Source organism: Loxodonta africana, chromosome 26 (genome assembly GCF_030014295.1).
Source record: "Loxodonta africana isolate mLoxAfr1 chromosome 26, mLoxAfr1.hap2, whole genome shotgun sequence".
NCBI lineage: Eukaryota > Metazoa > Chordata > Mammalia > Proboscidea > Elephantidae > Loxodonta > Loxodonta africana.
In genome coordinates, this window is record NC_087367.1 from 39,416,802 (window position 1) to 39,440,438 (window position 23,637).

Genomic DNA, 23,637 nt, shown 5'->3' on the forward strand with positions numbered 1-23,637 from the left:
ATGTGGCAAGACTCAAAAAGAGAAGAAACAGCTGCAAACACCCATTGATAATTGGAACCTGGAATGTACAAAGCATGAATCTAGGAAAATTGGAAATCATCAAAAATGAAATGGAATGCATAAACATTGATATTCTAGGCATTAGTGGGCTGAAATGGACTGGTATTGACCATTTTGAATCAGACAATCATATAGTCTACTGTGCTGGGAATGACGACTTGAAGAGGAATGGTGTTGCATTCATCGTCAAAAAGAATGTTTCAAGATCTATCCTGAAGTACAATGCTGTCAGTGATAGGATAATATCCACACGCCTACAAGGAAGACCAGTTAATATGACTATTATTCAAATTTACACACCAACCACTGAGGCCAAAGATGAAGAAATAGAAGATTTTTATCAGCTGCTGCAGTCTGAAATTGATAGAACATGCAATCAAGATGCATTGATAATTACTGGTGATTGGAGTGCGAAAGTTGGAAACAAAGAAAAAGGATCAGTAGTTGGAAAATATGGCCCTGGGGATAGAAACAATGCTGGAGATCAAATGATAGAATTTTGCAAGACCAACGACTTCATTGCAAATAACTTCTTTCACCAACATAAACAGCGACTATACACATGGACCTCACCAGATGGAATGCACAGAAATCAAATTGACTACATCTGTGGAAAGAGACGGTGGAAAAGCTCAATATCATCAGTCAGAACAAGGCCAGGGGCCAACTGTGGAACAGACCATCAATTGCTCATATGCAAGTTCAAGCTGAAATTGAAGAAAATCAGAACAAGTCCACGAGAGCCAAAATATGACCTTGAGTATATCTCACCTGAATTTAGAGACCATCTCAAGAATAGATTTGACACATTGAACACTGGTGACCGAAGACCGGACGAGTTGTGGAATGACATCAAGGACATCATCCAAGAAGAAAGCAAGAGGTCACTGAAAAGACAGCAAAGAAAGAAAAGTCCAAGATGGTTGTCAGAGGAGACTCTGAAACTCGCTGTCGAGCTTCGAGCAGTGAAGCAAAAGGACAAATTGAGGAAGTAAAAGAACTGAACAGAAGTATTATTTATAATGATGTGTGCAAAAAGTCGGAGATGGAAAACCAAAAAGGAAGAACATGCTCGGCGTTTCTCAAGCTGAAAGAACTGAAGAAAAAATTCAAGCCTCGAGTTGCAATAGTGAAGGATTCCATGGGGAAAATATTAAACGATGCAGGAAGCATCAAAAGAAGATGGAAGGAATACAGAGAGTCATCACACCAAAAGAATTAGTCAATATTCAACCATTTCAAGAGATGGCATATGATCAGGAACCGATGGTACTGAAGGAAGAAGTCCAAGCTGCTCTGAAGGCATTGGCGAAAAACAAGGCTTCAGAAATTGACAGAATATCAATTGAGATATTTCAACAAACAGAGCAGCACTGGAGGTGCTCACTTGTCTATGCCAAGAAATATGGAAGACAGCTTCCTGGCCAACTGACTGGAGGAGATCCATATTTATGCCTATTCCCAAGAAAGGTGATCCAACTGAATGTGGAAATTATAGAACAATACCATTAATATCACACAGAAGCAAAATTTTGCTGAAGATCATTAAAAAATGGCTGCAGCAGTATATCGACAGGGAACTGCCAGAAATTCAGGCCGGTTTCAGAAGACGGCATGGAACCAGGGATATCATTGCTGATGTCAGATGGATCCTGGCTGGAAGCAGAGAATACCAGAAAGATGTTTACCTGTGTTTTATTGACTATGCAAAGGCATTCGATTGTGTGGATCATAACAAATTACGGATAACATTGCAAAGAATGGGAATTCCAGAATACTTAATTGTGCTCATGAGGAACCTTCAGATAGATCAAGAGGCAGTTGTTTGGACAGAACAAGGGATACTGTGTGGTTTAAAGTCAGGAAAGGTTTGCATCAGGGTTGTATTCTTTCACCATACCTATTTAATCTGTATGCTGAGCAAATAATCCGAGAAGCTGGACTATATGAAGAAGAACGGTGCATCAAGATTGGAGGAAGACTCATTAACAACCTGGGTTATGCAGATGATACAACCCTGCTTTCTGAAAGTGAAGAGGACTTGAAGCACTCACTAATGAAGATCAAAGACCACAGCCTTCAGTATGGATTGCACCTCAACATAAAGAAAACAAAAATCCTCACAACTGGACCAATGAGCAACAGCATGATAAATGGAGAAAAGATTGAAGTTGTCAAGTATTTCGTTTTACTTGGCTCCACAATCAATAGCCACGGAAGCAACAGTCAAGAAATCAAAAGACGCATTGCATTGGGTAAATCTGTTGCAAAGGACCTCTTTAAAGTGTTGAAGACCAAAGATGTCACCTTGAAGACAAAGGTGTGCCTGACCCAAGCCATGGTATTTTCATTCGCATCATATGCATGTGAAAGCTGGACAATGAATAAGGAAGACCAAAGAAGAACTGACGCCTTTGAATTGTGGTGTTGGCGAAGAATATTGAATATACCATGGACTGCCAAAAGAATGAACAAATCTGTCTTAGAAGAAGTACAACCAGAATGCTCCTTAAAGGAAGCAAGGATGGCGAGACTGCGTCTTACATACTTTGGACATGTTGTCAGGAGGGATGAGTCCCTGGAGAAGGACATCACAGGTCAGCAGGAAAGAGAAAGAGCCTCAAAGAGGTGGACTGACACAACGGCTGCAACAATGAGCTCAAGTATACCAATGGTTGTGAGGATGGCTCAGGACTGGGCTGTGTTTTGTTCTGTTGTGCATGGGATCATTATGAGTCAGAACCGATTTGACAGCACCTAACAACAGCAATCTCCTGTTAGATTTTTAGTTTGGTCTAATTTTATTATGAAATAATTGATGTACTTCTCTGGGCATAAATATTATGTCCTTAGAAGAAATCTGAAGAAGGGGAATTGCTGGGTCAAAAGACAAATAATTTTAGCGTTCTCTTTTCATATTAGGTGTAACATCTTAACATTTCAAAAAATCTGAATTAAAAGAGAGTACAAATGTAATGATTTTTATAGAGGGACTTGTGTGGCCCTTCCCTGGTCTCTAAGCAAGACCCAACTGTTCCTCCAAGGAAGAAATCTAGCATTTCTTTTTTTAAAAATATATAATTTATTTTTGTTGTCATTGAAAATATACACAGCAGAACTTACACCAGTGTATTCTCCAGTGGAAAACAGTAGTGCTCAGATGCCAGGCACTTTAGCAAAAATTGTGGCTGTGGCTGTGGTTGACCACAGGCACAGCGAGGATAAGGAACACCCAGGGGTAATCTCTAAATTATGCCTGTCCTCCCTTCCCCCTACCCATTTCAGGTTGAATACATGTTTATAGTGGTGACACCTTTGCAGAAATGCCTTCCCCTTCTTGTCTGGCTGACTCACTCGGCACCTTTCATATTTGCGGCGCCTAAGCATGTCATTCCACGCCTCATCTGGTGCCCCCTTGGACTTGCCCCAGGGGCAAGTGCCCCTCTTCACCCTACGCCTCTGTGGTTGACCCTGTGTAATGTCATGTGGAGGCAGCAGGGGGACTGGATCCTACACAGAATAAAAAGGTGAAAGAATTGGGTGTCCCGAGAACACATCAATTAAATCCCTTTCATTTGGACCTCAAGGTGGGAAACAGTGAAATGCTCAGTAGTCAACTCCACGGCACTCCCCAGGAATCGTGGTGGGTGAGAGTGGTGAGTTATGTTTTGAGCAAGTGTAGCATGGTTGGATCCCTCCATTTTTGTCTTTGTACAAGGAGTCTTCAAAATGCTCCTAATTTTAGGAAATCAAAGTTCGAATGGTTCAAAATGATATAACTGAGGACAGTTTTCTACTAATCAGTTTTGTGATCTCATTTGTTTAAAATTGAGTGCAAAACTTTTGGCCTTATTCAGGTTTTAATTATATTTTCTTTGTGAACCAGAGTAATCTCTCAGATCTTCTCTTGTGTACCATACATACTAGGCTATTTGGTGACTAGGCAGAAAGGCTCAAATATTGTACCTCTGAACTTTTTTGGAAGTTCTGTTTCAACCAAAAGGGGGAAAATTGAGACAAAGCAATGAAGTTTACCTGATTTCTAAAGACTTTAGACCCCTAGAACACAGTCTTGTGACATAGGACAAGTCTCTATATCTTAACTAGGGGACTCAGACCTGGCCAAACTAGATTGTACTGTTCTGGCTCTAGGTAGGGGTTTAAGAATGGGCATAGGTCTTTAATAGTCCAATGAGCTTTATCCAGATTTTTTTTTCTACAGATATCGGGAAACAGATGCTTCCTTTTGGCTGGGTTCTCTAGGTGCAAGATTGGCATATGCCTAGAAACACAGGAGCAGCCATCATTTCAACCATGTGTGAGCAACCTGCTTGAGAAGCAAATTAACAGAGAGGAAAGCCGAACTGAAATATGGGCAGAGAAAGGCATATTCTTGATCACATCCCTGGATCCAGGTATGGCTGAAGCCAGCCCTACCTCAGATAACCCAGCTACATAAGCTAATCAATGCCCTGTTTGTCTTAAGCTTATGCAAGATGGGGGTCGGTCACTTAAGTAGATTCTTTACTTGCACTATCCCATTATCCTTACCATCCCCTTTTTATAGGTAAGGAAACTGAGATTTAAGGCTCAGAAACGGTAGGTGCCTGGATTTGAGCTTGGGCTATTCTGACTCTACAGCTCTTGCTGTTTTCACACTCTGTTGTAGCCTCAGTGAGCAGAGCTAATTGAGTTTGTGAAACCAACCAACCCTTGATACCAAGACTGCAGGTGTTGCATCTCTTTTTTTTACTGGTTCATGAGTAGGCCAATTATACTAGACATTTTAGGCTAAACTTGGCCCTTAGACCCCATGCTGCATGCCTGGATGCACTGGAAACCCCCTTTTATTCAGGTTTTCCCACTGGAAGAAACCACTAACAGGGCTGGACCCAGGCCCAGCTGGGCTCCAAGTAGCCAGGCTGCTGCTGGGCAGACACAGATGTCTGTTCCAAGCCACAAGCAGGATCACCTCTGGGAAGATGCACTCAGCTTTGAGATGTTGGATCTCCCACCTCCACTTCCCAAAGCTTAGGAAAAAAGAGTGGAGGCCATTCAAATATGAGATAACAGAGTTTTTAATATTTAAGTAACAAAAATGCAGGTCAAAACTCAATGCATATACAATAAGACAGAGCAAGACAAAAATCACAAAGCACAATCAAACTACATGGAGTCTTTCAAATAATTAAGTGTTAAGCAGAGGCTGTGCTCATTAAAAACCCAACTGCGCTACACCTCACTGTCTCAGAACTGACCAGGGCCTTTCTGGTGGTAGGAGGAAGAGCTCATTGTCCATCTCCATATCCCCATGGCTTTCAACTCAAATCCTGGGACACTTAACAATCTCCAAGTCCTAGATTTCACAGCCTTCACCTTTTCCTCTTGAATTATCTGTTTATCCTTTACCCCATCTCAGGTAATGAGTTGCGTGAATGCCCTACCCAATTTGACCTAAGATCACTAATGTCTCAGTGAGAGGAGCCTCTGAATTTATTGTTCTGGTTCTTGGTGTACACCACTCCTTACTGTTGAATGGACCAGCAGGTCTTTCCCCAGCCACAGTCTCTCCAGCCCCAAGACCCTATTAGTATTTACCTATCCTCTTGGAGGCCTCTTTCATATACACTATTGCTGTAAAGATTTTTTTAGCAAATAATAACCCAGTGGTCATATTTCCCCAGGGCCAAAGCAGCTCCCTGATTTGGTAACTTTGAGAGACTGCCCTTGGCTTGGTTTCCCTGGAGGTCTGTTCTAGCTTTGATGCTGGGATAGGATCCTGGTGGCCTAGAAGAAGGAGTTTAGGTTTTCTGTTCAAAAGGGCAGTGATATAAGCACAGAGAAGTTCTGTGACTAGATAGAGCTTTCAGTTCTGTTTGAGCATCCAGTGGTCTGACCACTATAGGTAAATTTAGTGAAGGGAACAGCTCTCAGAATAAAGCAGCTGACCACGGTGTTGAGTAAGTGCTACAGTCAAGTGGCAGTGACCTGTAGCCATGCAAGTAGGCATGCGGCACTTGGAAACATAACATTACATTCAGGCTCACCATTTTTTTTTTTAAGAACTAGTTTCAACCCATTTCCTAGGATCTGTTCCTTTCCATTATTTGTTGTTTACATGGTGTCACACTGACTCTATCTTGTGTAATCAGAGTTGAAGAGATCACAAAGGAGAAGAACGAGGATCAGTGAACATTTCATGAAATTCAGACATAAGTGTGATTTTATAAAGTGTATTACAGACATCAAAGCAATTATTTTTTTTTCATTTTCTTCTATCCACATGCATGCAGGATGAAGCTAGTTCACAGAGATAAGGTATCATTTTAGTAGCTGATTATCCTAATTATATTTAGGATGATTAAAAAAAATCCTTTTCTCACTCTTTTAGGGATGATTTCTGGCCTCTGACAGAAAGAAAACCTCTAGTAGAAATTTCAGAAAACCCCTGGGATAGTCTTGCTGGAATTAACAGCTGCCAAAAGAGGCGGAAAGACTTGGTTTTCTGAAATGAAAAATTATTTTGGTCCAGGTAACTTTCCAGATCACGGTGCAAGAAAACTCAGATAATGGGCTGGAGAAATTACAAATACCTTTGTCCCATCACTTCCTCTTCAATTAATATTCGTTAACAGCAAAATTGGTGGTGGAGAGGCAAAAATCAAATAGTAGAAACTAATGTCTTTTAATTGACTCTCTTTTTTTCCTTTCAAAATTTTGCTGGGGGTTGAGCTGGGAAATAGATCATCGATGGGCTTATTGAATGGAAGACGGTGGGAGAATCTATCTAAATCATCAAGAGTGTCTGATAGGGATTCAAATCACATTGTGTTATCAGATTAGAAACGTTGTATTAAACATTGTATTAAACGTTGTATTAAAAAAAGAGAGAAATAGAGGATTGGAAAATAAGAACTATAGCTTCTCATTCATAAATGATATCTCGGCTGTTTTGTGATGGAACATTTAGAGACAGAGGCATATGGCCAATACCATTTGGCCTCCCACCACAGATGAAATCAAGGTTTTTCTAACTTGCAACCATCTAGGGGGTCAAAAACAATGAGGAATCATGGTAAAATCTCCTAGTTTCTTAGACGAGCTCTAATTGGGGGGTTTCCTCTGCCCATGCTGAGTTGTCTTGGAGCACTACACATAGTCGTATTTGGAAGGGTGAGATTGCATCTCGTCCTCTGTGTGGGCACCCCCATTGTATATCTTCTTGTTTTTGGTGTTGGACCCAAAGCCAGTGCTGGTCTTGAAGCCTCCAGAATTATAAGCAACATTGTGGCCTGATGGGTGGTAAGACACGGCTTTGTAGCTGAAACAAAAAGAAACATTCCATGACCACAGAGTGACCAACCACCTGCATGCATTTATCCTGGATGGTCTCAATTTAGCACTGAACGTCTGGTTCTATTGCTAACTATCCCTGTGATCTCTAGCAAGTCATTTGCCCTCTTTGGGCCTTGGTTATTCATAAAATGATCTGATTGGCGCCTGTACATAGGTCCTTTCCAGCATACAAATTCTTCAGCATGATAATGTTCCTCTGGATATGGTTTATGGTTCAACTTCATTTTAATTGATTAGCAGAGTGAACTCACTAGTCACATCTCAGCTCAGCTAAGCTCTACTGTAAAGCAAGAAATTCTGCTCCATTGCAGAGGTAGAAAACCATGTCCCAAAGACCTGGTGGCCAACTGTCTTGGTTTGTTCAGGACTGAGAGATTTCCTGGAACACGGGTGCCAGGGGTTAGAACTTCAACATAAATTTTGGAGGGACACAGTTCAACTCATAATAAGCAGCATCCTTGGCCTTTACACACTAGATGCCTGGATCGCCCGTCTTCAGATTTTGCCAAATGTCCCCTAGGGGGGCAAAATAGCTCTCAGCTGAGAACCACTTGAGTTATACAATACTGGAGCTCTAGCACCTATCAAAACTAAACTCATTGCTGTTGAGTCGATTCTGACTCATGGTTACACTATGTGTGTACAATACAGCTGCTCCAGAGGGGTTTCAAAGCTGTGACCTTTCAGAAGCCAGGCTTTTCTTCTGAGCTGCCTCTGGTTGGGTTCAAACAGCCAACCTTTCAGTTAGTAGTCAAGCTTCTAACTGTTTGTGTCACCCAGGGATTAGAAGGCACCTTCGGGCATGATTTTTACTTCAAATAAGATTGCACCTAAAGCTACTCAGGCTGAAATATTCCTCAGAAAAGAGAAAGTTCAATAATCCTTTTTCCATATACCTAAATTAATCATTTTGGCTGCAGTTTACACCCTTAAATGGACTCGGATCAAATGAAATGGCTGATTGCATTGGGATGGGCAGACTCACTTGGTTTCCTCTGGCACCAGGCCCCGGCAGGCAATGCACATCATCACGCCCCCGATCAGTGTGAGGCCTCCAGCGACCCAGCCCACAAACAGAGCTGAACCAAAGGTGTACCTGAGTGGGGAGATGGTTGCTGTGAGTGTGGGTGACTCAACTTTCCAGGCTCTGCCCTGCTGTACCTGGCCATGTCTGTCCTCCCTGCCCCCTCTCTCCCTTTGGATTCCACACCTATCCCCACCCATGCCCCCTGAACCTAGGCTCCCTTGGGTCACAGCTAGCCTAGTTACAGTGCCCTGGAGAATAGAATTGGGTTGAGGTCAAAAGCAGTGAGATTCCTGGGCCTATAACACTAGTCAGTCATAGAATTAAAGGCTCTGGTCTCAGAGAAACATCTCAGGAAGGCCCCAAACCATCCCAACTGGCAAAAGGCCTTGAAGGTTTGGCAAGGGAAGATTTAGAGATATGGAATTAGTTATTATTTCTGGAAGGATTTTAGCTTCTTGAGTTCTTACTGTGGATTAAGCATTCTTCTACCTTTTCTTGAGTAAACGTCACAATCATGCTAGGAAGTAGGAGCATTATCTTGAGAAAAACTAAGCTGAAGTGACCATTCATTCATTCATTTGTTCAACAACTATTTATTGGACACCTATGATGAACCTGGCACTGCCCTGGTGCAGGGACTTAGGGAGAACAAGAGAGACACAGACCCTGCCTTGTGGTATTTCTGTTTTAGCCTATACTGGAATTAGAAATGGGGTTGTCTGACTCCAAAGCTGGTGCCTTTATCCTGAAGGGTCCCTTCAATGAGACTCAATTACATAGAATGGAATTGTTTGAGAACAAAATCTCCAGAGAATAAAATAGTTTTGATTCCAGACATCTGTAAGTGGTAGAGAGTGGTATCCCCAAATCCTCACAGTTATGATTGAATTGTGTTCCTCAAAAAGATATGTTGAAGTCTTAACCCCTGTACCTGTGAATGTGACCTTGTTTGGGGAAATAAAGTCTTTCTTTGAAGATATTATCAGTTAAGTCATACTGGAGTAGGGTGAGTCATAGTCTTAATCTCTTCAGAGTGGTGTGTCTTATTACAGTAAAACCTATGAAAACCAGAACCTGTGTAAGGTAAGAACCTGTCAGAGAAGGAAAACTCAAATACTTTCTACTAAAACTAGCCATAGAAAAGAGGCAAGACTGCACCTGTCAGAGGCAGAAAACTTGTGAGATCAGGAAAAACAGGCTTTCCCAGGTTTCACTGTAAAAGGGGAGAACAGACATGGAGAGAGTCACACACAGGTGAAAGATGCGAAGATACAAGTATGAGCAGAAAAGGAACACCAAGGATTGCCAGCAGCCACCAGAAACTAGGAGAGAGGCATGGGACAGTTCTCTCAAAGCCCTCAGAAGGAACTGACATGGCTGATATCCTGATTTGAACAGCTAGCCTCCACAACTGTGAGAAAATAAATTTCTGTTCTTTAAAGCTGCCTAGTTTGTGGCATTTTGTTATGGCATTCTTAGGAAGCTAGGACAAATGGTGACCAAAAACTGTTAGGATGTCAGTGGAGAATTTCCATGTTAGCTTGATCTTCATCTCCAAGGGTCATGCAGAAAAGGAGAGCTCAATACAGTGAATGCTTCCTGTGGGAGTTTTCCTCTGGTGTTCCTCAAAGAGCGTTGGGGGTGTTTGTGGAATACCATTAATTGTTGATGTATTTAAAATATACTGCCCAAACTGGAAACATTATACCGGCAGTAGGAATACAGCAATATGTGTGCAGACTCTGCAACCTAAGAAAATAAGACCCTTTAGATGTGCTTTAAAAGTGCACACACTTTAGCAAGATGAACAAACCGTATAAGCCTGATAACCAAGAGTAATGTGAAGGGCAAAGTTGGCACACTTGGCTCAGCCCTTGAAAATATTCCAGGAGAAAATTTACCTGTAGGCTATTTTTATTTCCTTTGGACAAATATTTGCTTTGAGGGCTGTTGCCTTGGAATGAAGAAGCCCAACCCATTCCCTAGTCGGAAGGAACTAGGTGTGGCTGGGAGCCAAACAGCTTCTCCCAGGGGGGCCCTGGGCAGCCTTCCTGGGGCATCCCTGGCGCCTGTGCCCTGGCATAGGCGGGATACCTATAGATGGTCAAGTGGCTGCATAATATTAATATTATATTAATTATAACAATTGCTACGATTTATTGAGCCCTTATTGATGTTGCGATAAGCACTTTTACTACTATTTCCTTTAATTCTCCCAATAGCCACTGTGGTAGGATTTATTACTCTGTCTTAGTTACCTAGGGCTGGCATAACACAAGTACCACAGATAGGTGGCTCTAAAGAACAGAATCCACATAGTCGAATGCCTTTGCATAGTCAATAAAACACAGGTAAACATCTTTTTGGTATTCTCTGCTTTCAGCCAGGATCCATCTGACATCAGCAGTGTCATTCCATGTCCTCTTCTAAATCTGGCTTGAATTTCTGGCAGTTCCCTGTTGATGTGCTGCTGTAACTGTTTTTGAATGATCTTCAGCAAAATTTTAGATAATTTGCACATTCTCTCGGATCATCTTTGGAATGGGCACAAATATGAATCTTTTCCAGTTGGTTGGCCAGGTGGCTGTCTTCCAGATTTCTTGGCATAGACGAGTAAGTACCTCCAGTGCTGCATCTGGTTATTGAAACACCTCAATTGGTATTCTGTCAGTTCCTGGAGCCTTGTTTTCGCCAGTGCCATCACTGCAGCTTGGACTTCTTCCTTCAGTACCATCGGTTCTTGGTCACGTGGTACCTCCTGAAATGGTTGAACATTGATCAATTCTTTTTGGTACAGAGACTGTATATTCCTCCCATCTTCTTTTGATGCCTCAGTATTTGCCCATGGAATCCTTCACTATTGCAACTTGAGGCTTGAATTTTTTCTTCAGCTTTTTCAGCTTGAGAAATGTCGAGCTTGATCTTCCCTTTTGGTTTCCTAACTCCAGGTCTTTGTGCATTTCACTGTAATACTTAATCTTCTCAAGCCACCCTTTGAAATCTTCTGTTCAACTTTTTTACTTCATCATTTCTTCCTTTTGTTTAGCTACTTTATGTTCAAGAGCAAGTTTCAGAGTCTCTTCTGGCATTCATTTTGGTCTTCTCTTTCTTTCCTGTCTTTTTAGTGACTTTTTGCTTTCTTCATGTATGATGTCCTTCATGTCATCTCACAACTTGTCCGGTCTTTGGTCATTGTGCTCAATGCATCAAATCTATTCTCGAGATGGTCTCCAAATTCAGGTGGGATATGCTCAAGGTGGATCCCTGGTGGAACAATGGTTAAGAGCTTGGCTGTGAACCAAAAGGTCAGTAGTTGGAATCCACCAGCTGCTCCTTGGAAATCTATGGGGCAATTCTACTCTGTCCTGTAGAGCCACTATGAGTTGGAATTGATATGACAGCAATGAGTTTTTTTTATACTCAATGTCATATTTTGGTTGTTGTGGACTTGTTTTAATTTTCTTCAACTTCAGCTTGCATATGAGCAATTGATGATCTGTTCTGTGGTAGGCCCTGCCTTGGTTCTGAATGGTGATATTGAGCTTTCCCATCATCTCTTTCCACAGATACAGTCAATTTGATTTCTGTGTTTTCCATATGGTGAGGTTCCTGTGTATAGTCATTGTTTATGTTGTTGAAGAGGTATTTGTAACGAAGAATTCATTGGTCTTGCAAAATTCTATCATGCAATCATTGGCGTGGGTTTTATCACCAAGGCCATATTTTCCAAATACCAATCATTCTTCTTTGTTTCCAGCATTTGCATTCCAATCACAAGTAATTATCAGTGCATCTTGATTGCCTGTTTGATCAATTTCGGACTGCAGAAGTTGGTAAAACTCTTCAATTTCTTCATCTTTGGCATTAGTGATTGGTGCATAAATTGTAATAGTAGTCGCATTAACTGGCCTTCCTTGTAGGCATATAGATATTACCCTATCACTGACAGTGTTGTACTTCAGGGTAGATAGATCTTGAAATGTTCTTATTGACAATGAATATGATGCTATTACTCTTCAGTGTATCATTCCCTGTATAGTAGATCATATGATTGCCTGATTCAAAATGGCCAAAACCAGTCCATTTCCACTCACTAATGCCTAGAATATCGATCTTTATGCATTTCATTTCATTTTGATAACTTCCAGTTTTCCTAGATTCATTCCTCATGCATTTCACGTTCCTATCATTAATGGGTGTTTGCAGCTGTTTCTTTTCATTTTGAGTCATGCCACACCAGCAAATGAGGATCCTGGAAGCTTTACTGCATCTGTGTCATTAAGGTGGACTCTACTTTGAGGAGGCAGCTCTCCCTCAGTAGTATTTTGAATGCCTTCCCACCTGAGGGGCTCATCTTCTGACACTATAACAGACATTGTTCTGCTACTATTCACAAGGTCAATTTTTTTGGCAATTGTTTCAGAAGTAGACTGCTAGGTCCTTCTTCCCAGTCTGTCTTAGCCTGGATGCTCTGCTGAAATCTGCCCACCATGGGTGACCCTGCTGGTATTTGAAATATCAATGGCATAGCTTCCAGCATCACAGCAACACAAAAGCCACCACAGTACAACAAACTGACAGACTCTGTGGATCATAACAAATTATGGGTAACGTTTTCAATAATGGGAATTACGGAACGCTTAATTATGCACACCAGGAAAATGTACATAGACCAAGAGGCAGTCCTTTGAACAGAACAAGTGGATACTAAACAAAAACCAAACCAAACTTGTTGCTGTTGAGTCATTTTGGATTCATAGTGACCCTATCAGACAGAGTAGAACTGCCCCATATGGTTTCGAAGGAAGAGCTGGTGGATTTGGACTCCCAACCTTTTGGTTAGTGACCGAGCTCTTAACCACTGTGCCACCAGAGTTCTACGTGATTTAAAATCAAGAAAGGTCTGCATCAGGGTTGTATCCTTTCACCAAACGTATTCAATCTGTGGAGTCCTGGTAGCACAGTGTTTAAAAAATTGGTTGCTAAAAAAAAAGTAAGCAGTTCGACTCCAGCAGCTGCTCCTTGGAAATTCTATGGGCAGTTCTACTGTGTCTTACAGGGTTGCTATGAGTCAGAATGGACTTGATATGTATGCTGAGCAAATAATCTGCCGAGCAAATAATGAGAAGCTGGACTATATGAAGAAAGATGTGGCATCAGGATTGTTTGAAGACTCATTACCAAACTGCAATACACAGACAACACAACCTTGCTTGCTGAAAGTGAAGAGAACTTGAAGCACTACTGATGAAAATCAATGACTACAGCCTTCAGTATGGACTACACTTCAACATTAAGAAAACAAAAGTCCTCACAACTGGACCAATAAGCAGTGTCATGATAACTGGAGAAAATATTGATGTTTTCAAGGATTTAATTTTAGTTGGAACCATGCAGCAGTGAAGAAATCAAATGGTGTATTGCGTTGGGCAAATTTGCTGTTAAAGATCTCTTTAAAGTTTTGAAAAGCAAAGATGTCACTTTAAGGACTAAGATGTGCCTGATCCAAGTAATAATATTTTCAATAGCCTCATATACATGCGAGAGCTGGACAATGAATAAGAAGGACCAAAGAAGAATTGATGCCTTTTGAATTATGGTGTTGGTGAAGAATATTGAATATACCCTGAATTGCCAGAAGAATGAACAAGTCTTTCTTTGAAAAAATACAGCCCGAATGTTCCTTAGGAGTGAGCATGGTGAGACTTCTTCGTCTTGCTTAATTTAGACATGTTATCAGGAGGACCAGTCCCTGGAGAAGGACATCATGCTTGGTAAGATAGTGGGTAGCGAAAAAGAGGAAAACCCTCAGTGAGATGAACTGACACAGTGGCTGCTATAATGGGCTCAAACATAGCAAGGATTGTGGAGATGGTGCAATACTGGGCAGTGTTTTGTTCTGTTGTCCACAGAGTCATTATGAGTCGGAACTGACTCGATGGCAGCTAACAACAGCAACAAAGAATAGGAACTTATTTTCTCACAATTCAGGAGACTAAATTCGGGTGTGGGTCTAGGAGGAGGCCCTTCCATGTCTACTTCAGATTTTAGAAGCTGTCAGCAATCCTCGTACATGCATCTGTCTCTATTGTCTCTCTTCCTCTTCTTCCTGTTCTCTGTGTTCATTTTGCTCTTTTTATAACTCAGAAGTGATTAGATTTAGAACCCATCTAACTCAGGTGTGACCTAATTAGTGTAACAAAGAAAACCCTAATTCCAAACAGGATCATAATTACAGGTATAAAACCCAAAACCAAACCTGTTGCTGTTGAGTTGGTTCCGACACATAGCAGCCCTATAGGACAGGGTAGAACTGCCCCATAGGGTTTCCAAGGAGTGCCTGTAAATTTGAACTGCTGACCTTTTGGTTAGCAGCCAAAGCTTGTAACTACAACACCACCAGGGTTTCCTATTTACAGCCATATGGACCAGAATTTCAATACATATTTTGGAAGACACAGTTCAATCCCTAACACACTCCCATTTTGCAGGTGAGAAAACTGAGGCTTATATAGGTGAAGTAACTTATTCAAAGACCCAGAAAGAATGTGGTATTGTTAGGATTCAAGTTCAGGCCATCCTGTCTCCAAAACCCTCATTGTTAATCATTAAGATATACTGTCTACTGTCTATGGGAAACAAGGTCACCTTCTTCAACTTAGACCCTCTTGGTCAAGGTTAGCAAGCTTAAATACCTGTCTGGGACAGGCAAGAAACTTAAATGTGTGTAGTGGGTTGGATATAAGAAAATATTTCCCCTTAACTTAACTCCATTATATGTGAAAAAATATGAACATGACAATAAATGGCCTCAGGATGAAGCATTTGAGGATGGTGGGGACTGTGGCAAGCTGGATAGTATAGATCTTAACTAAAAGGGCAGTGCCCTCTCAGTTGCAGAGATTGTTACCGTTGAAACTATGCAATGTTGCCAGATCTGCTTATTTTTTACAAGAAGCTGGAACAACCATTTGTAGTGGGCACTGTTTGCTGGTGCTCTCCTCAGGTCCCTGCAGAGTCCTTTTACTGCTTCTGGGTGTCTCCCTCTCAGTTTCTGTGTTCTTTTGCTTCTACCTACTGGCACATGTGACTCTCTCTGGAGTTCAGCCACTGGAGTCACTTTGCCCACATGCACAGAGACTGGTGTATATGAAGAAGCCCAGCTCTTTTGAATGGAGTTAATGTACCTCTGAGGTGTAATTCCTGCTCCATAGCTCCCCTCAGGATCAGGCTAAGCCCTGAGACTTCACCTGAAATCACATCCTGGCTCAGCTTCCCCCCTCTGGCCTGTCCTGCCTACTCCCTGATCAGCCTCCCCTGGGAGTACTTTAAATCGTGAGGATACAGATGTTCATGGATCTCAGCATCTGTTTTGAGGGAACCCAACCTATGGCATTTCTAATTTTTAAATGTTGGTGATTAATTCAAATGATAAAAAAGACATGCTTAAACTAATACAAAACACCTCTGCAGGTTGTGCAGTGGAAGGCAGAGAATTTGTAGCTCTGGTCTAGGACATAGGCCCTGCCAGTGTCACATACACTGTGGCAGGTGCTAGGGAGGTGGTGTGTGAAAGAGTGATCAAAAAAAACGATAGCAGGTGTTAATTAGTACTGGGCTGCCAGGTGGGTGATAGTTGGCTCCTTTGGGCAAGGGCAGCAGTACCAGGCACCCAGGTACTCTGGGTAGGGTGTGTTCCTTCTAAGTGGGTGACCAACCATATGGTTGCCCGTGACTGAGGAGTTTCCAGGATGCAGGACTTAGAGTGCTAAAACTGGGAAAACCCTGGTCAAACCAGGATGGGTTGGTCAACCTACTTCTCTGTTGCTGGTATAACCAAGAGACTACAGAAGGAGCATGGGGGAGGATGAGAGCAGCATATGGGGATCACTTCCTTTCCCTTATTGAAATGAAGCAGAAACATGGATGGGAATTGGAGTTCTAGGAAGCCAGAGAGTAGTGGATTTATCACGTCCTCATGCCTGTATCCCCATGTTGGTACTGCTGGAGAAGTGCCAATTGTATCTACTCCAGAAACAATGGATCACTTACATCTTTCTTCCAGAACAAGATTTTTCTTCTTCAGCATTTTCCAGCTTCTTTTTATTATGAGATACACTCTTTTGAAGTGGCTAAACGGAGACAGTGTTGGAGTTGCTCTGCTATCTTTTCAAGATTCTACATTCATTCAGACACCAAATTATAGTGGGGTTTCAGCTCCCTCTGCTAGATTGTCATCTTCATGAGAGCAGAGACCTTGTCTATATCCCCAGCACTATGCACCATTCTTGGCACACAGCAGGTGCTCAATACATTTGTGGAATGAATGAATTAATGAATGAGCGAAAGAAGCAACTCTAGGAGGCAGAAACATCACTTTTCTCACTTATACTGCACCTTGCTCATTTCTATTCAAGATTTTACCTATCCCTAGCCAAGTTCCCACCCTGGACTGGAGATGTAGGTTATGCTCATTTACATGCCTGAGTTAATAGTGCCTGTTTCATTGCCATCACAATGGGACCTGTGTAAGGGTGATAGACAAATACTGCCAACTGCCCGTTGTATTTCAATGCAAATATCAGATAAGCCTCAAGTCATATCACTAAGGATATTTCTCTTAATAAAGTTTATGAATTACATATCATTATTGATTTACAATACGGCATGGCTGCTTCTGATAAATTTTTGGCATTTCAGGCACTGACAGTCATATTAGGCATATGTGTTTAATCGGATTCTTACGACAACATTTGCCACGGAATACTGAGACCTAGATTAGCAGTTTACCTGTTCTGAACAGTCTGCACCATCCCACCCATACTGGTGTACATGTTAGCTGTGGTCATCCAGAAGTCGGTAACCAGCATGTTGGCAAACACAGACACTCCAGCAATTGCACAAAGACCTGTGGACAAAGAACAAAGAAGCACTAGAGTCAGCTTTAAAGGGGTCACAATGTTTCTGAGGCAACTGAGAGGGAGCTTAAATGCTTAAATGAGCCCAGATGAGCAGGAATATTTCATTCCTGTAACAAAATGGTCAATCCAGACATTGACTAGTAAATTCCCGCTGTATGCTAACACTGTGCTAGGTGCTTAGAATCCCTGTCTTATTGATTGTGAAAGGATTTATGTGTGTGCAAACATTTTTCATGCATTTGGGGACCAGTGGTGAATAGTCCAAATATTTTGGGTCTAGTCCATTGATGATATTAACAGCATAGCCTTAATATCCCTTTCTAGAATTTCACCCAAATAATGCCTTCAGGTATCAAGTTATATGACTGTTTTAGGGTTGACATGTGCTTATAATGGGTCTGGGGATGGAAGGTATGAGGAACATTCAAACCAAACTGAAACCCATTGCCACTGAGTCAATGCCAACTTATAGCAACCTATAGGACAGAGTAGAATTGCCCCATAGGGTTCCCAAGGAGTGGCTGGTGGATTTAAACTGCTAACCTTTTGGTTAGCAGCTGAGCTCTTAACCACATTAGCACTCTGTAGAATGTGATTGGGCCTCCGACCTTGTATCTTGAATCCCAGTATGGGAGGCTCCGGACCATGTTGGTAGTAGGGGACGAGCCATATTTCCTTGACCAGTTTGACTTTTGCTTTTGACATTTCCAGAAGCACCTTTGAGAGTAGGAACCCCAGTGCCTCGTTTACCTGAGATGATGAACATGATTCCAGAGGTCAGCGTCATGTTGGCTTTGGCAGAGTCCTCCATGCTGCCAATTCGGATACACTTCAGGGCAAAGATAGACACCAGGAGGGCAATGGCACCCAGGACAATGCCTACGATCATCAGGGCTCGCACTGCCTGCAGCATGGCTGTGAGGAAGGGGCAAAACACGAACATACAAATAAGGCCACCATACCAAACCCCTAGCTGTTGAGTCGATTCCTACACATAAGACCACCATAACATGATTGATTACAGTGTATTGTTTAGTATAGTGCTGAAAGATGAGCCCCAGGTTGGAAGGCACTCACAATACATAGTGGCTGCAGAAATGAACTTGGGCATAACAGTGATGGTGAAGATGGTGCTGGACCAGGCAATGTTTCATTCTTTTGTACATGGGGTTGCCATGAGTCAGAGCTGACTCAATGGCAACTAAAAACAACATGATCGATTAGGCTTTGGATTAATGAAACAAAGCAACCAAACCAACCAGCATCAGGTTTCTGAGAAACAGCAAGTCCATAACCCAAGAACTTTGTCATTGTCAAGAGATGTGGAATTGTGGGGAAGGAAAAACATGTTGCTTACGATCTTCTGATTGATGAAGGACATGCTTGCAGATGCCTATAGAATGAGAATATTATGAACAGTTGGAGCTGGGAGGACCCTTGGAATTCATCTATTTTATATTACTCATTTTGTATCTTGATTATCTAGGATTCAGGTAGGGGAAATTACTTGTCTAAGGTGACATTACAAACTATTGACAGAGGTGATAGTAAAATCATGTAGCCTTGACCTCTAATCCAAACATTTTTCTTCTCTAGTCTTTCCATATGGGCTCAATACTTCATATGCCATATTTTCACACAAACAATGCATTCATTATACATTTGTTTGACAACCCCGCAACCCTCTCGTGCATTATTTTCCTAGGTGTGCTATGTGTGTTATATGCATGGGTGTGTTATTTGTGAAAAAAATACAGTACTTATGTCCACTTTAGGAAAGCCAGTATTCAGTTATAACATATAATGGAGCCAAGATTATTAAGTGATATACCAAGGATACTATAGTTTTGCCTCTTTCCAAAAGGACTACTAAGGTAATGGTGAACTATATGTTTCAGGTGTATATGAAAAGATAACCATTTTAACCTCAGGCCTTTCAACACAACCTTAATTTACCATCAGCCCCCTTTCTAGGAATAAATGGCAGCTGGAGGTCCTGCTGGGACTCTTTGTTTGTTGCCCAAGGACAGGAGGGCATGCCAGGATGGTATCGCCCCCAGATATACCCACAGTTGTTTCTCGTGCATACTAAAAGTGCAGTGACTCATCTCAACAAATTTTTACTGAGCCTCCACTACTAGTCACTGGGGCGACAGTAGTTAATAGGTCAGACAGGGTCTCTGCCCTCTTGGAACTTATGTCAAAGTGGGGAAGGACAGTCTTTAAACATGTCAACTGAAAGTATGTTCAAGTTTACACAAGGAAGACAAATTAGTTCTCAGTGTCTTCCTGAAGGAAGAACCTATAGTCTGAGTAGTTCTGGTAGAGGAGGATTGCAGAATTAAATGGAGATATCATGTGCTGGATGCCAATTGTCTTATCTTCCCAGAATACCTCCCTTTCCCCACTTAAATACATGATTCCTTTTGCATCAGTTGTATCAGGTTTTAAATAAATATGTTTTATATCAGTGCTTCTTAAACTATTTGTTGTGAAGGACCATTTAAAAATTTTTAAATTACTAATCTGTCACAAATTGATTTTCTGGCAAAATACAAAATTACCTGTTTGAATGTCCCAGAAACGTCAAATTGTTATAAATGTTTAGAAATATTTACTCTCAGTTTTGGAGCTGGAACTGTTCAGGTGGGTAACAAACAGTTCGTGGGTCAGCTCAGTCCCCAGGCCACATGTTGAGTAGCGCTATTGTTTCTAACTTTCAGGTTATGACCTAATACCCCATCCCTTGGCTAAAGTTGATTAATTCCAGCATGGACATCTGACACAAGCTGGGCACATGAGCCCCTCATGCAGAATGTTAGTACTTTGGACTTCAACGAGAGCATCAGTCAATCTCTCTCTACAGCTTAAGGTGTAAGATGGGAATCCTTCAGGTGGAGACAGCTGGTGAGCAGCCATACAATGACAGGTGGACCAGACCCAAAATGGAGGTAGCGTCCTGACAGTGTGTGAGCTATTCCACGAGCTACTTTTTCCTTAGATTCCAGGAGCTATCCCAGCATTGTTATGAAACAATGTCATTATCTGTCCAAGCTAATTTAGGTTATAGTTCTGTCACTTGAAATCAAGTCATTCTAACTTATACTAGATGGTTTTATCAATCCCTAGAAATGCTACCTTTCAAGGCCTTTGTGTTGGAGAGTTTACACCCCGCAGGCATTCAAAGGCATAACCAAGGTGTTGCTGAAAGCCCTTTAAGATTTAAGGGGTCTCTCGTGTCTACTCTTAACAGCCACAAAAGCACCACATCTACAGTGTCAGAGAAGAGGTAAAGGGCATCATTTTTCTCTTATTTGAAATAGCTTCCATTTTAAAAAATCTAATTATTTAAGCAGTTAATGCTTATTTAAAAATTTCAGATCCTACTACAAAAAGAATAAAAACAATATTCTGTAATCCCATCTCTTAGAGATAACTACCTTTAACAGCTTGGTGGGTGGTTTTCCAGGAAGGCATTTTTAGTTTTTGTTTGGTGTTTGCAAATTCCTTAAAATTCAGTTTGTTTGGAAATGTCTTAATTTTGCCTTTATATTTGAGAGACAGTTTTGCTGGGTATATAATTCTTGGCTGGCAATTTTTTTCCTTCAGGGTTTTATATATGTCATCCCATTGCCTTCTTGCCTGCATGGTTTCAGCTGAGTAGTCCGAGCTTATTTGTATTGACTCTCCTTTGTAGGTGACTTTTTGTTTATCCCTAGTTGCTCTTAAAATTCTCTCTTTATCTCTGGTTTTGCAAGTTTGATTATAATATGTCTTGGTGACTTTCTTTTGGGATCTACCTTGTATGGGGTTTGATGAGCATCTTGGATAGATATCTTTTCATCTTTCATGATATCAGGGAAGTTTTCTGCCAACAAATCTTCAATAATTCTGTCTGTATTTTATGTTATCCCCCTGTTCTGGCACTCCAATCTCTCATAGGTTATTTCTCTTGACAAAGTCCCACATAATTCTTAGGGTTTCTTCATTTTTTTAATCTGATTTTTCTTCAAATATATTGGTGTCAAGTGTTTTATCTTCAGTCTTACTAATTCTGACTTTCATTTCCTCAATTCTGCTCCTCTGACTTTCTACCGAGTTGTCTAATTCTGTAATTTTATTGCTAATCTTCTGAATTTCTGATTGCTGTCTCTCTATGAATTCATACAGCCTATTAATTTTTCATTATGTTCTTGAATAACCTTCTTAATTTCCTCAGCTGATTTATTTCTGTGTTCCTTGGCTTGTTCTGCATTTTGCCTAATCTCCTTCCATATCTCTGGAAGAGTTCTGTATATTAATCTTTTGTATTCTACCTCTGGTAATTCCAGGAACACATCATCATCTGGAAGATTCCTCAATTCTTTGTTTTGGGAGTTCATTGAAGCAATCATGGTCTGCTTCTTTATGTGATTTGATATCAGCTGTTGTCTCCGAGCCATCTATAAGTTATTGTATTAATTTATTTTATGTTTGCTAACTGTATCCTAGCTTCTTGCTTTGTTTTGTTTTGATAAACCCAAATAGGCTGCTTGAGTGAGCTAACTTGATTATTGGAGGCTTTGAAGCTCTAATGTCTTGTCAGCAGATGGCTAGAGCTGTTACCAGGTTTATGAGCCTAGAAGTCCATTTACTTTTCTTGTACGGATTCAGCTCAGGCATCCATGTAGTCAGTCACCAAGTGTTTGTGGTGCAGGCTCTCACTTATGGTCTTAGAGGAGCAGTGGTGATTGGTGTATGCACAGGTTTCTGGTTGCAGCAGGGGGTCATGCTCTGAGCAAGACAGGGGGCTGACAACCTTCCCTGGAGTGTCCGTGAGGGAGGTGCATCCCTGTTCTCCAGAGTGCACAGGTGGGTGGGCTCTGCAGCTGTATCATAGGCACCTAGTGCTTTTAACTGTAAGGATTGGGAGGTACCATTTATCCTTGGACCCCTGTCATGGGTGGCTAGGTGGCATGGGTGGAGCCACTAGTCCTCAGGCCCCTGATGTGGGTAGGTGAGGATTCTGCTTAATAGACACAGCTGTGTCAAATGTCTAAAACCTGCCTCTCCACCACACAGCTGAAACAGTTAAAGTCAGACCTCAGGCGCATACACCCTTGCAATGCAACAACGACCTAGCTGCTGAAGTGGGCCACATAGGTCCACGCAGGGGTGAAAGGACTTCAAACTCTGTGGACTGCTTGTGTGTGGACAGGAGCCGCGTCTGTCCTGAGTTCCCTATTTAGGGGAGTCAGCAGATTATTTCCCCCCATTTGTTAATTTGTTCCTTCTCCAAGGCCAGGAGAATGGCTCAGAACATGCAGCAGAACCTACCTCAGGTCCAGAGAAATCGGCTGTCACTGAAGCCAGCTCAGGGCAAAGTGAGGAAGGATCAGATAAATGAGAGAGAGTTCTTTCAAACAGGGAGCTATTAAATCTGTGTGGTAAATTAGATGCAATCACTTATGACAAAAGGGCTGTTTTTTGCTGATTCCGGAGGTACGAGTAGATTCTGTGCCAGTGGCTCTCTGTGGCTATGGAAAGTGTGTCCTGAATGCTACTGCCAGCCCTGCTGCGGTTACACCAGGGCATCAGAGCTGAGGGGCGCTGGTTCCCGCTAAGTCAGGCCCGGCAACTCCTCGTTGCTTCTGAACCATCTCTCCCTCTCCCTGCTGCTCTGTCTGATTTCTTAACTTTGATGTTTGGAGCTCCTAGTTTGTCGTATATGTAATCAATTCACTTGTTTTTTCAGGTCTTTGTTGTAAGAGGGACCACCAGAAACATCTGACTACTCTGCCATCTTGGCCCTGCCTTCTCCAGGAAGGCATTTTTTAAAGAGGAGAAATAAAACTTCAGTGAGAGTCATACTGCTGCCAAGACACCAAGGAAGCAAGTCAGAGGTCAACCAGGAATGCAGACAGTTAGAGATCTTGTAGAGTTCCAATAATAAGGGGCCTCTGGGGTACACTTAAAAACACTTAGGGACCAGTTAATAATGCCTAGGCAAAATTCAAATTTGGGGATGGAAAAGGAACAGGAGAAATACTTAATATATTTTTTTCTTTTTGAAGAAGTTGCCAAGGGACAGTCTACAGTGTTGTAGGCAGGAGGCTCAGAGGAAGCTATAAACTATACAGAAAGCTCTGCTCTGCCTTAAGTAGCTAATTGTTAAATTTGATGGAAAGTAATTCAGAGCTTCTCAGACATTTAACGATTTTCATCCTTATTAAAAAAAAAACCCTGAAATGTAGGTAATATGATTATCTCCATTTTACAGTTGAAGAAATTGAG

At 41.7% G+C, this 23,637-nt stretch overlaps 1 protein-coding gene across 2 annotated transcripts in view; it reads right to left on the minus strand.

The window, feature by feature from the left end:
• Positions 1–7,055: 7,055 nt before the first annotated feature.
• Positions 7,056–23,637, minus strand: part of CLDN18 (claudin 18) — a 36,685-nt gene continuing 20,103 nt past the window's right edge. For both annotated transcript variants that reach the window (XM_003419976.3, XM_010599491.3), the window contains exons 2-5: positions 18,115–18,279; positions 17,234–17,351; positions 8,402–8,512; positions 7,056–7,381 (exon numbers count right to left, since the gene is read on the minus strand). In XM_003419976.3, coding sequence (XP_003420024.1) covers positions 7,210–7,381; positions 8,402–8,512; positions 17,234–17,351; positions 18,115–18,279 — 566 coding nt within the window. In that variant the 3' untranslated portion in view covers positions 7,056–7,209. The remainder of the gene's footprint in view (positions 7,382–8,401; positions 8,513–17,233; positions 17,352–18,114; positions 18,280–23,637) is intronic.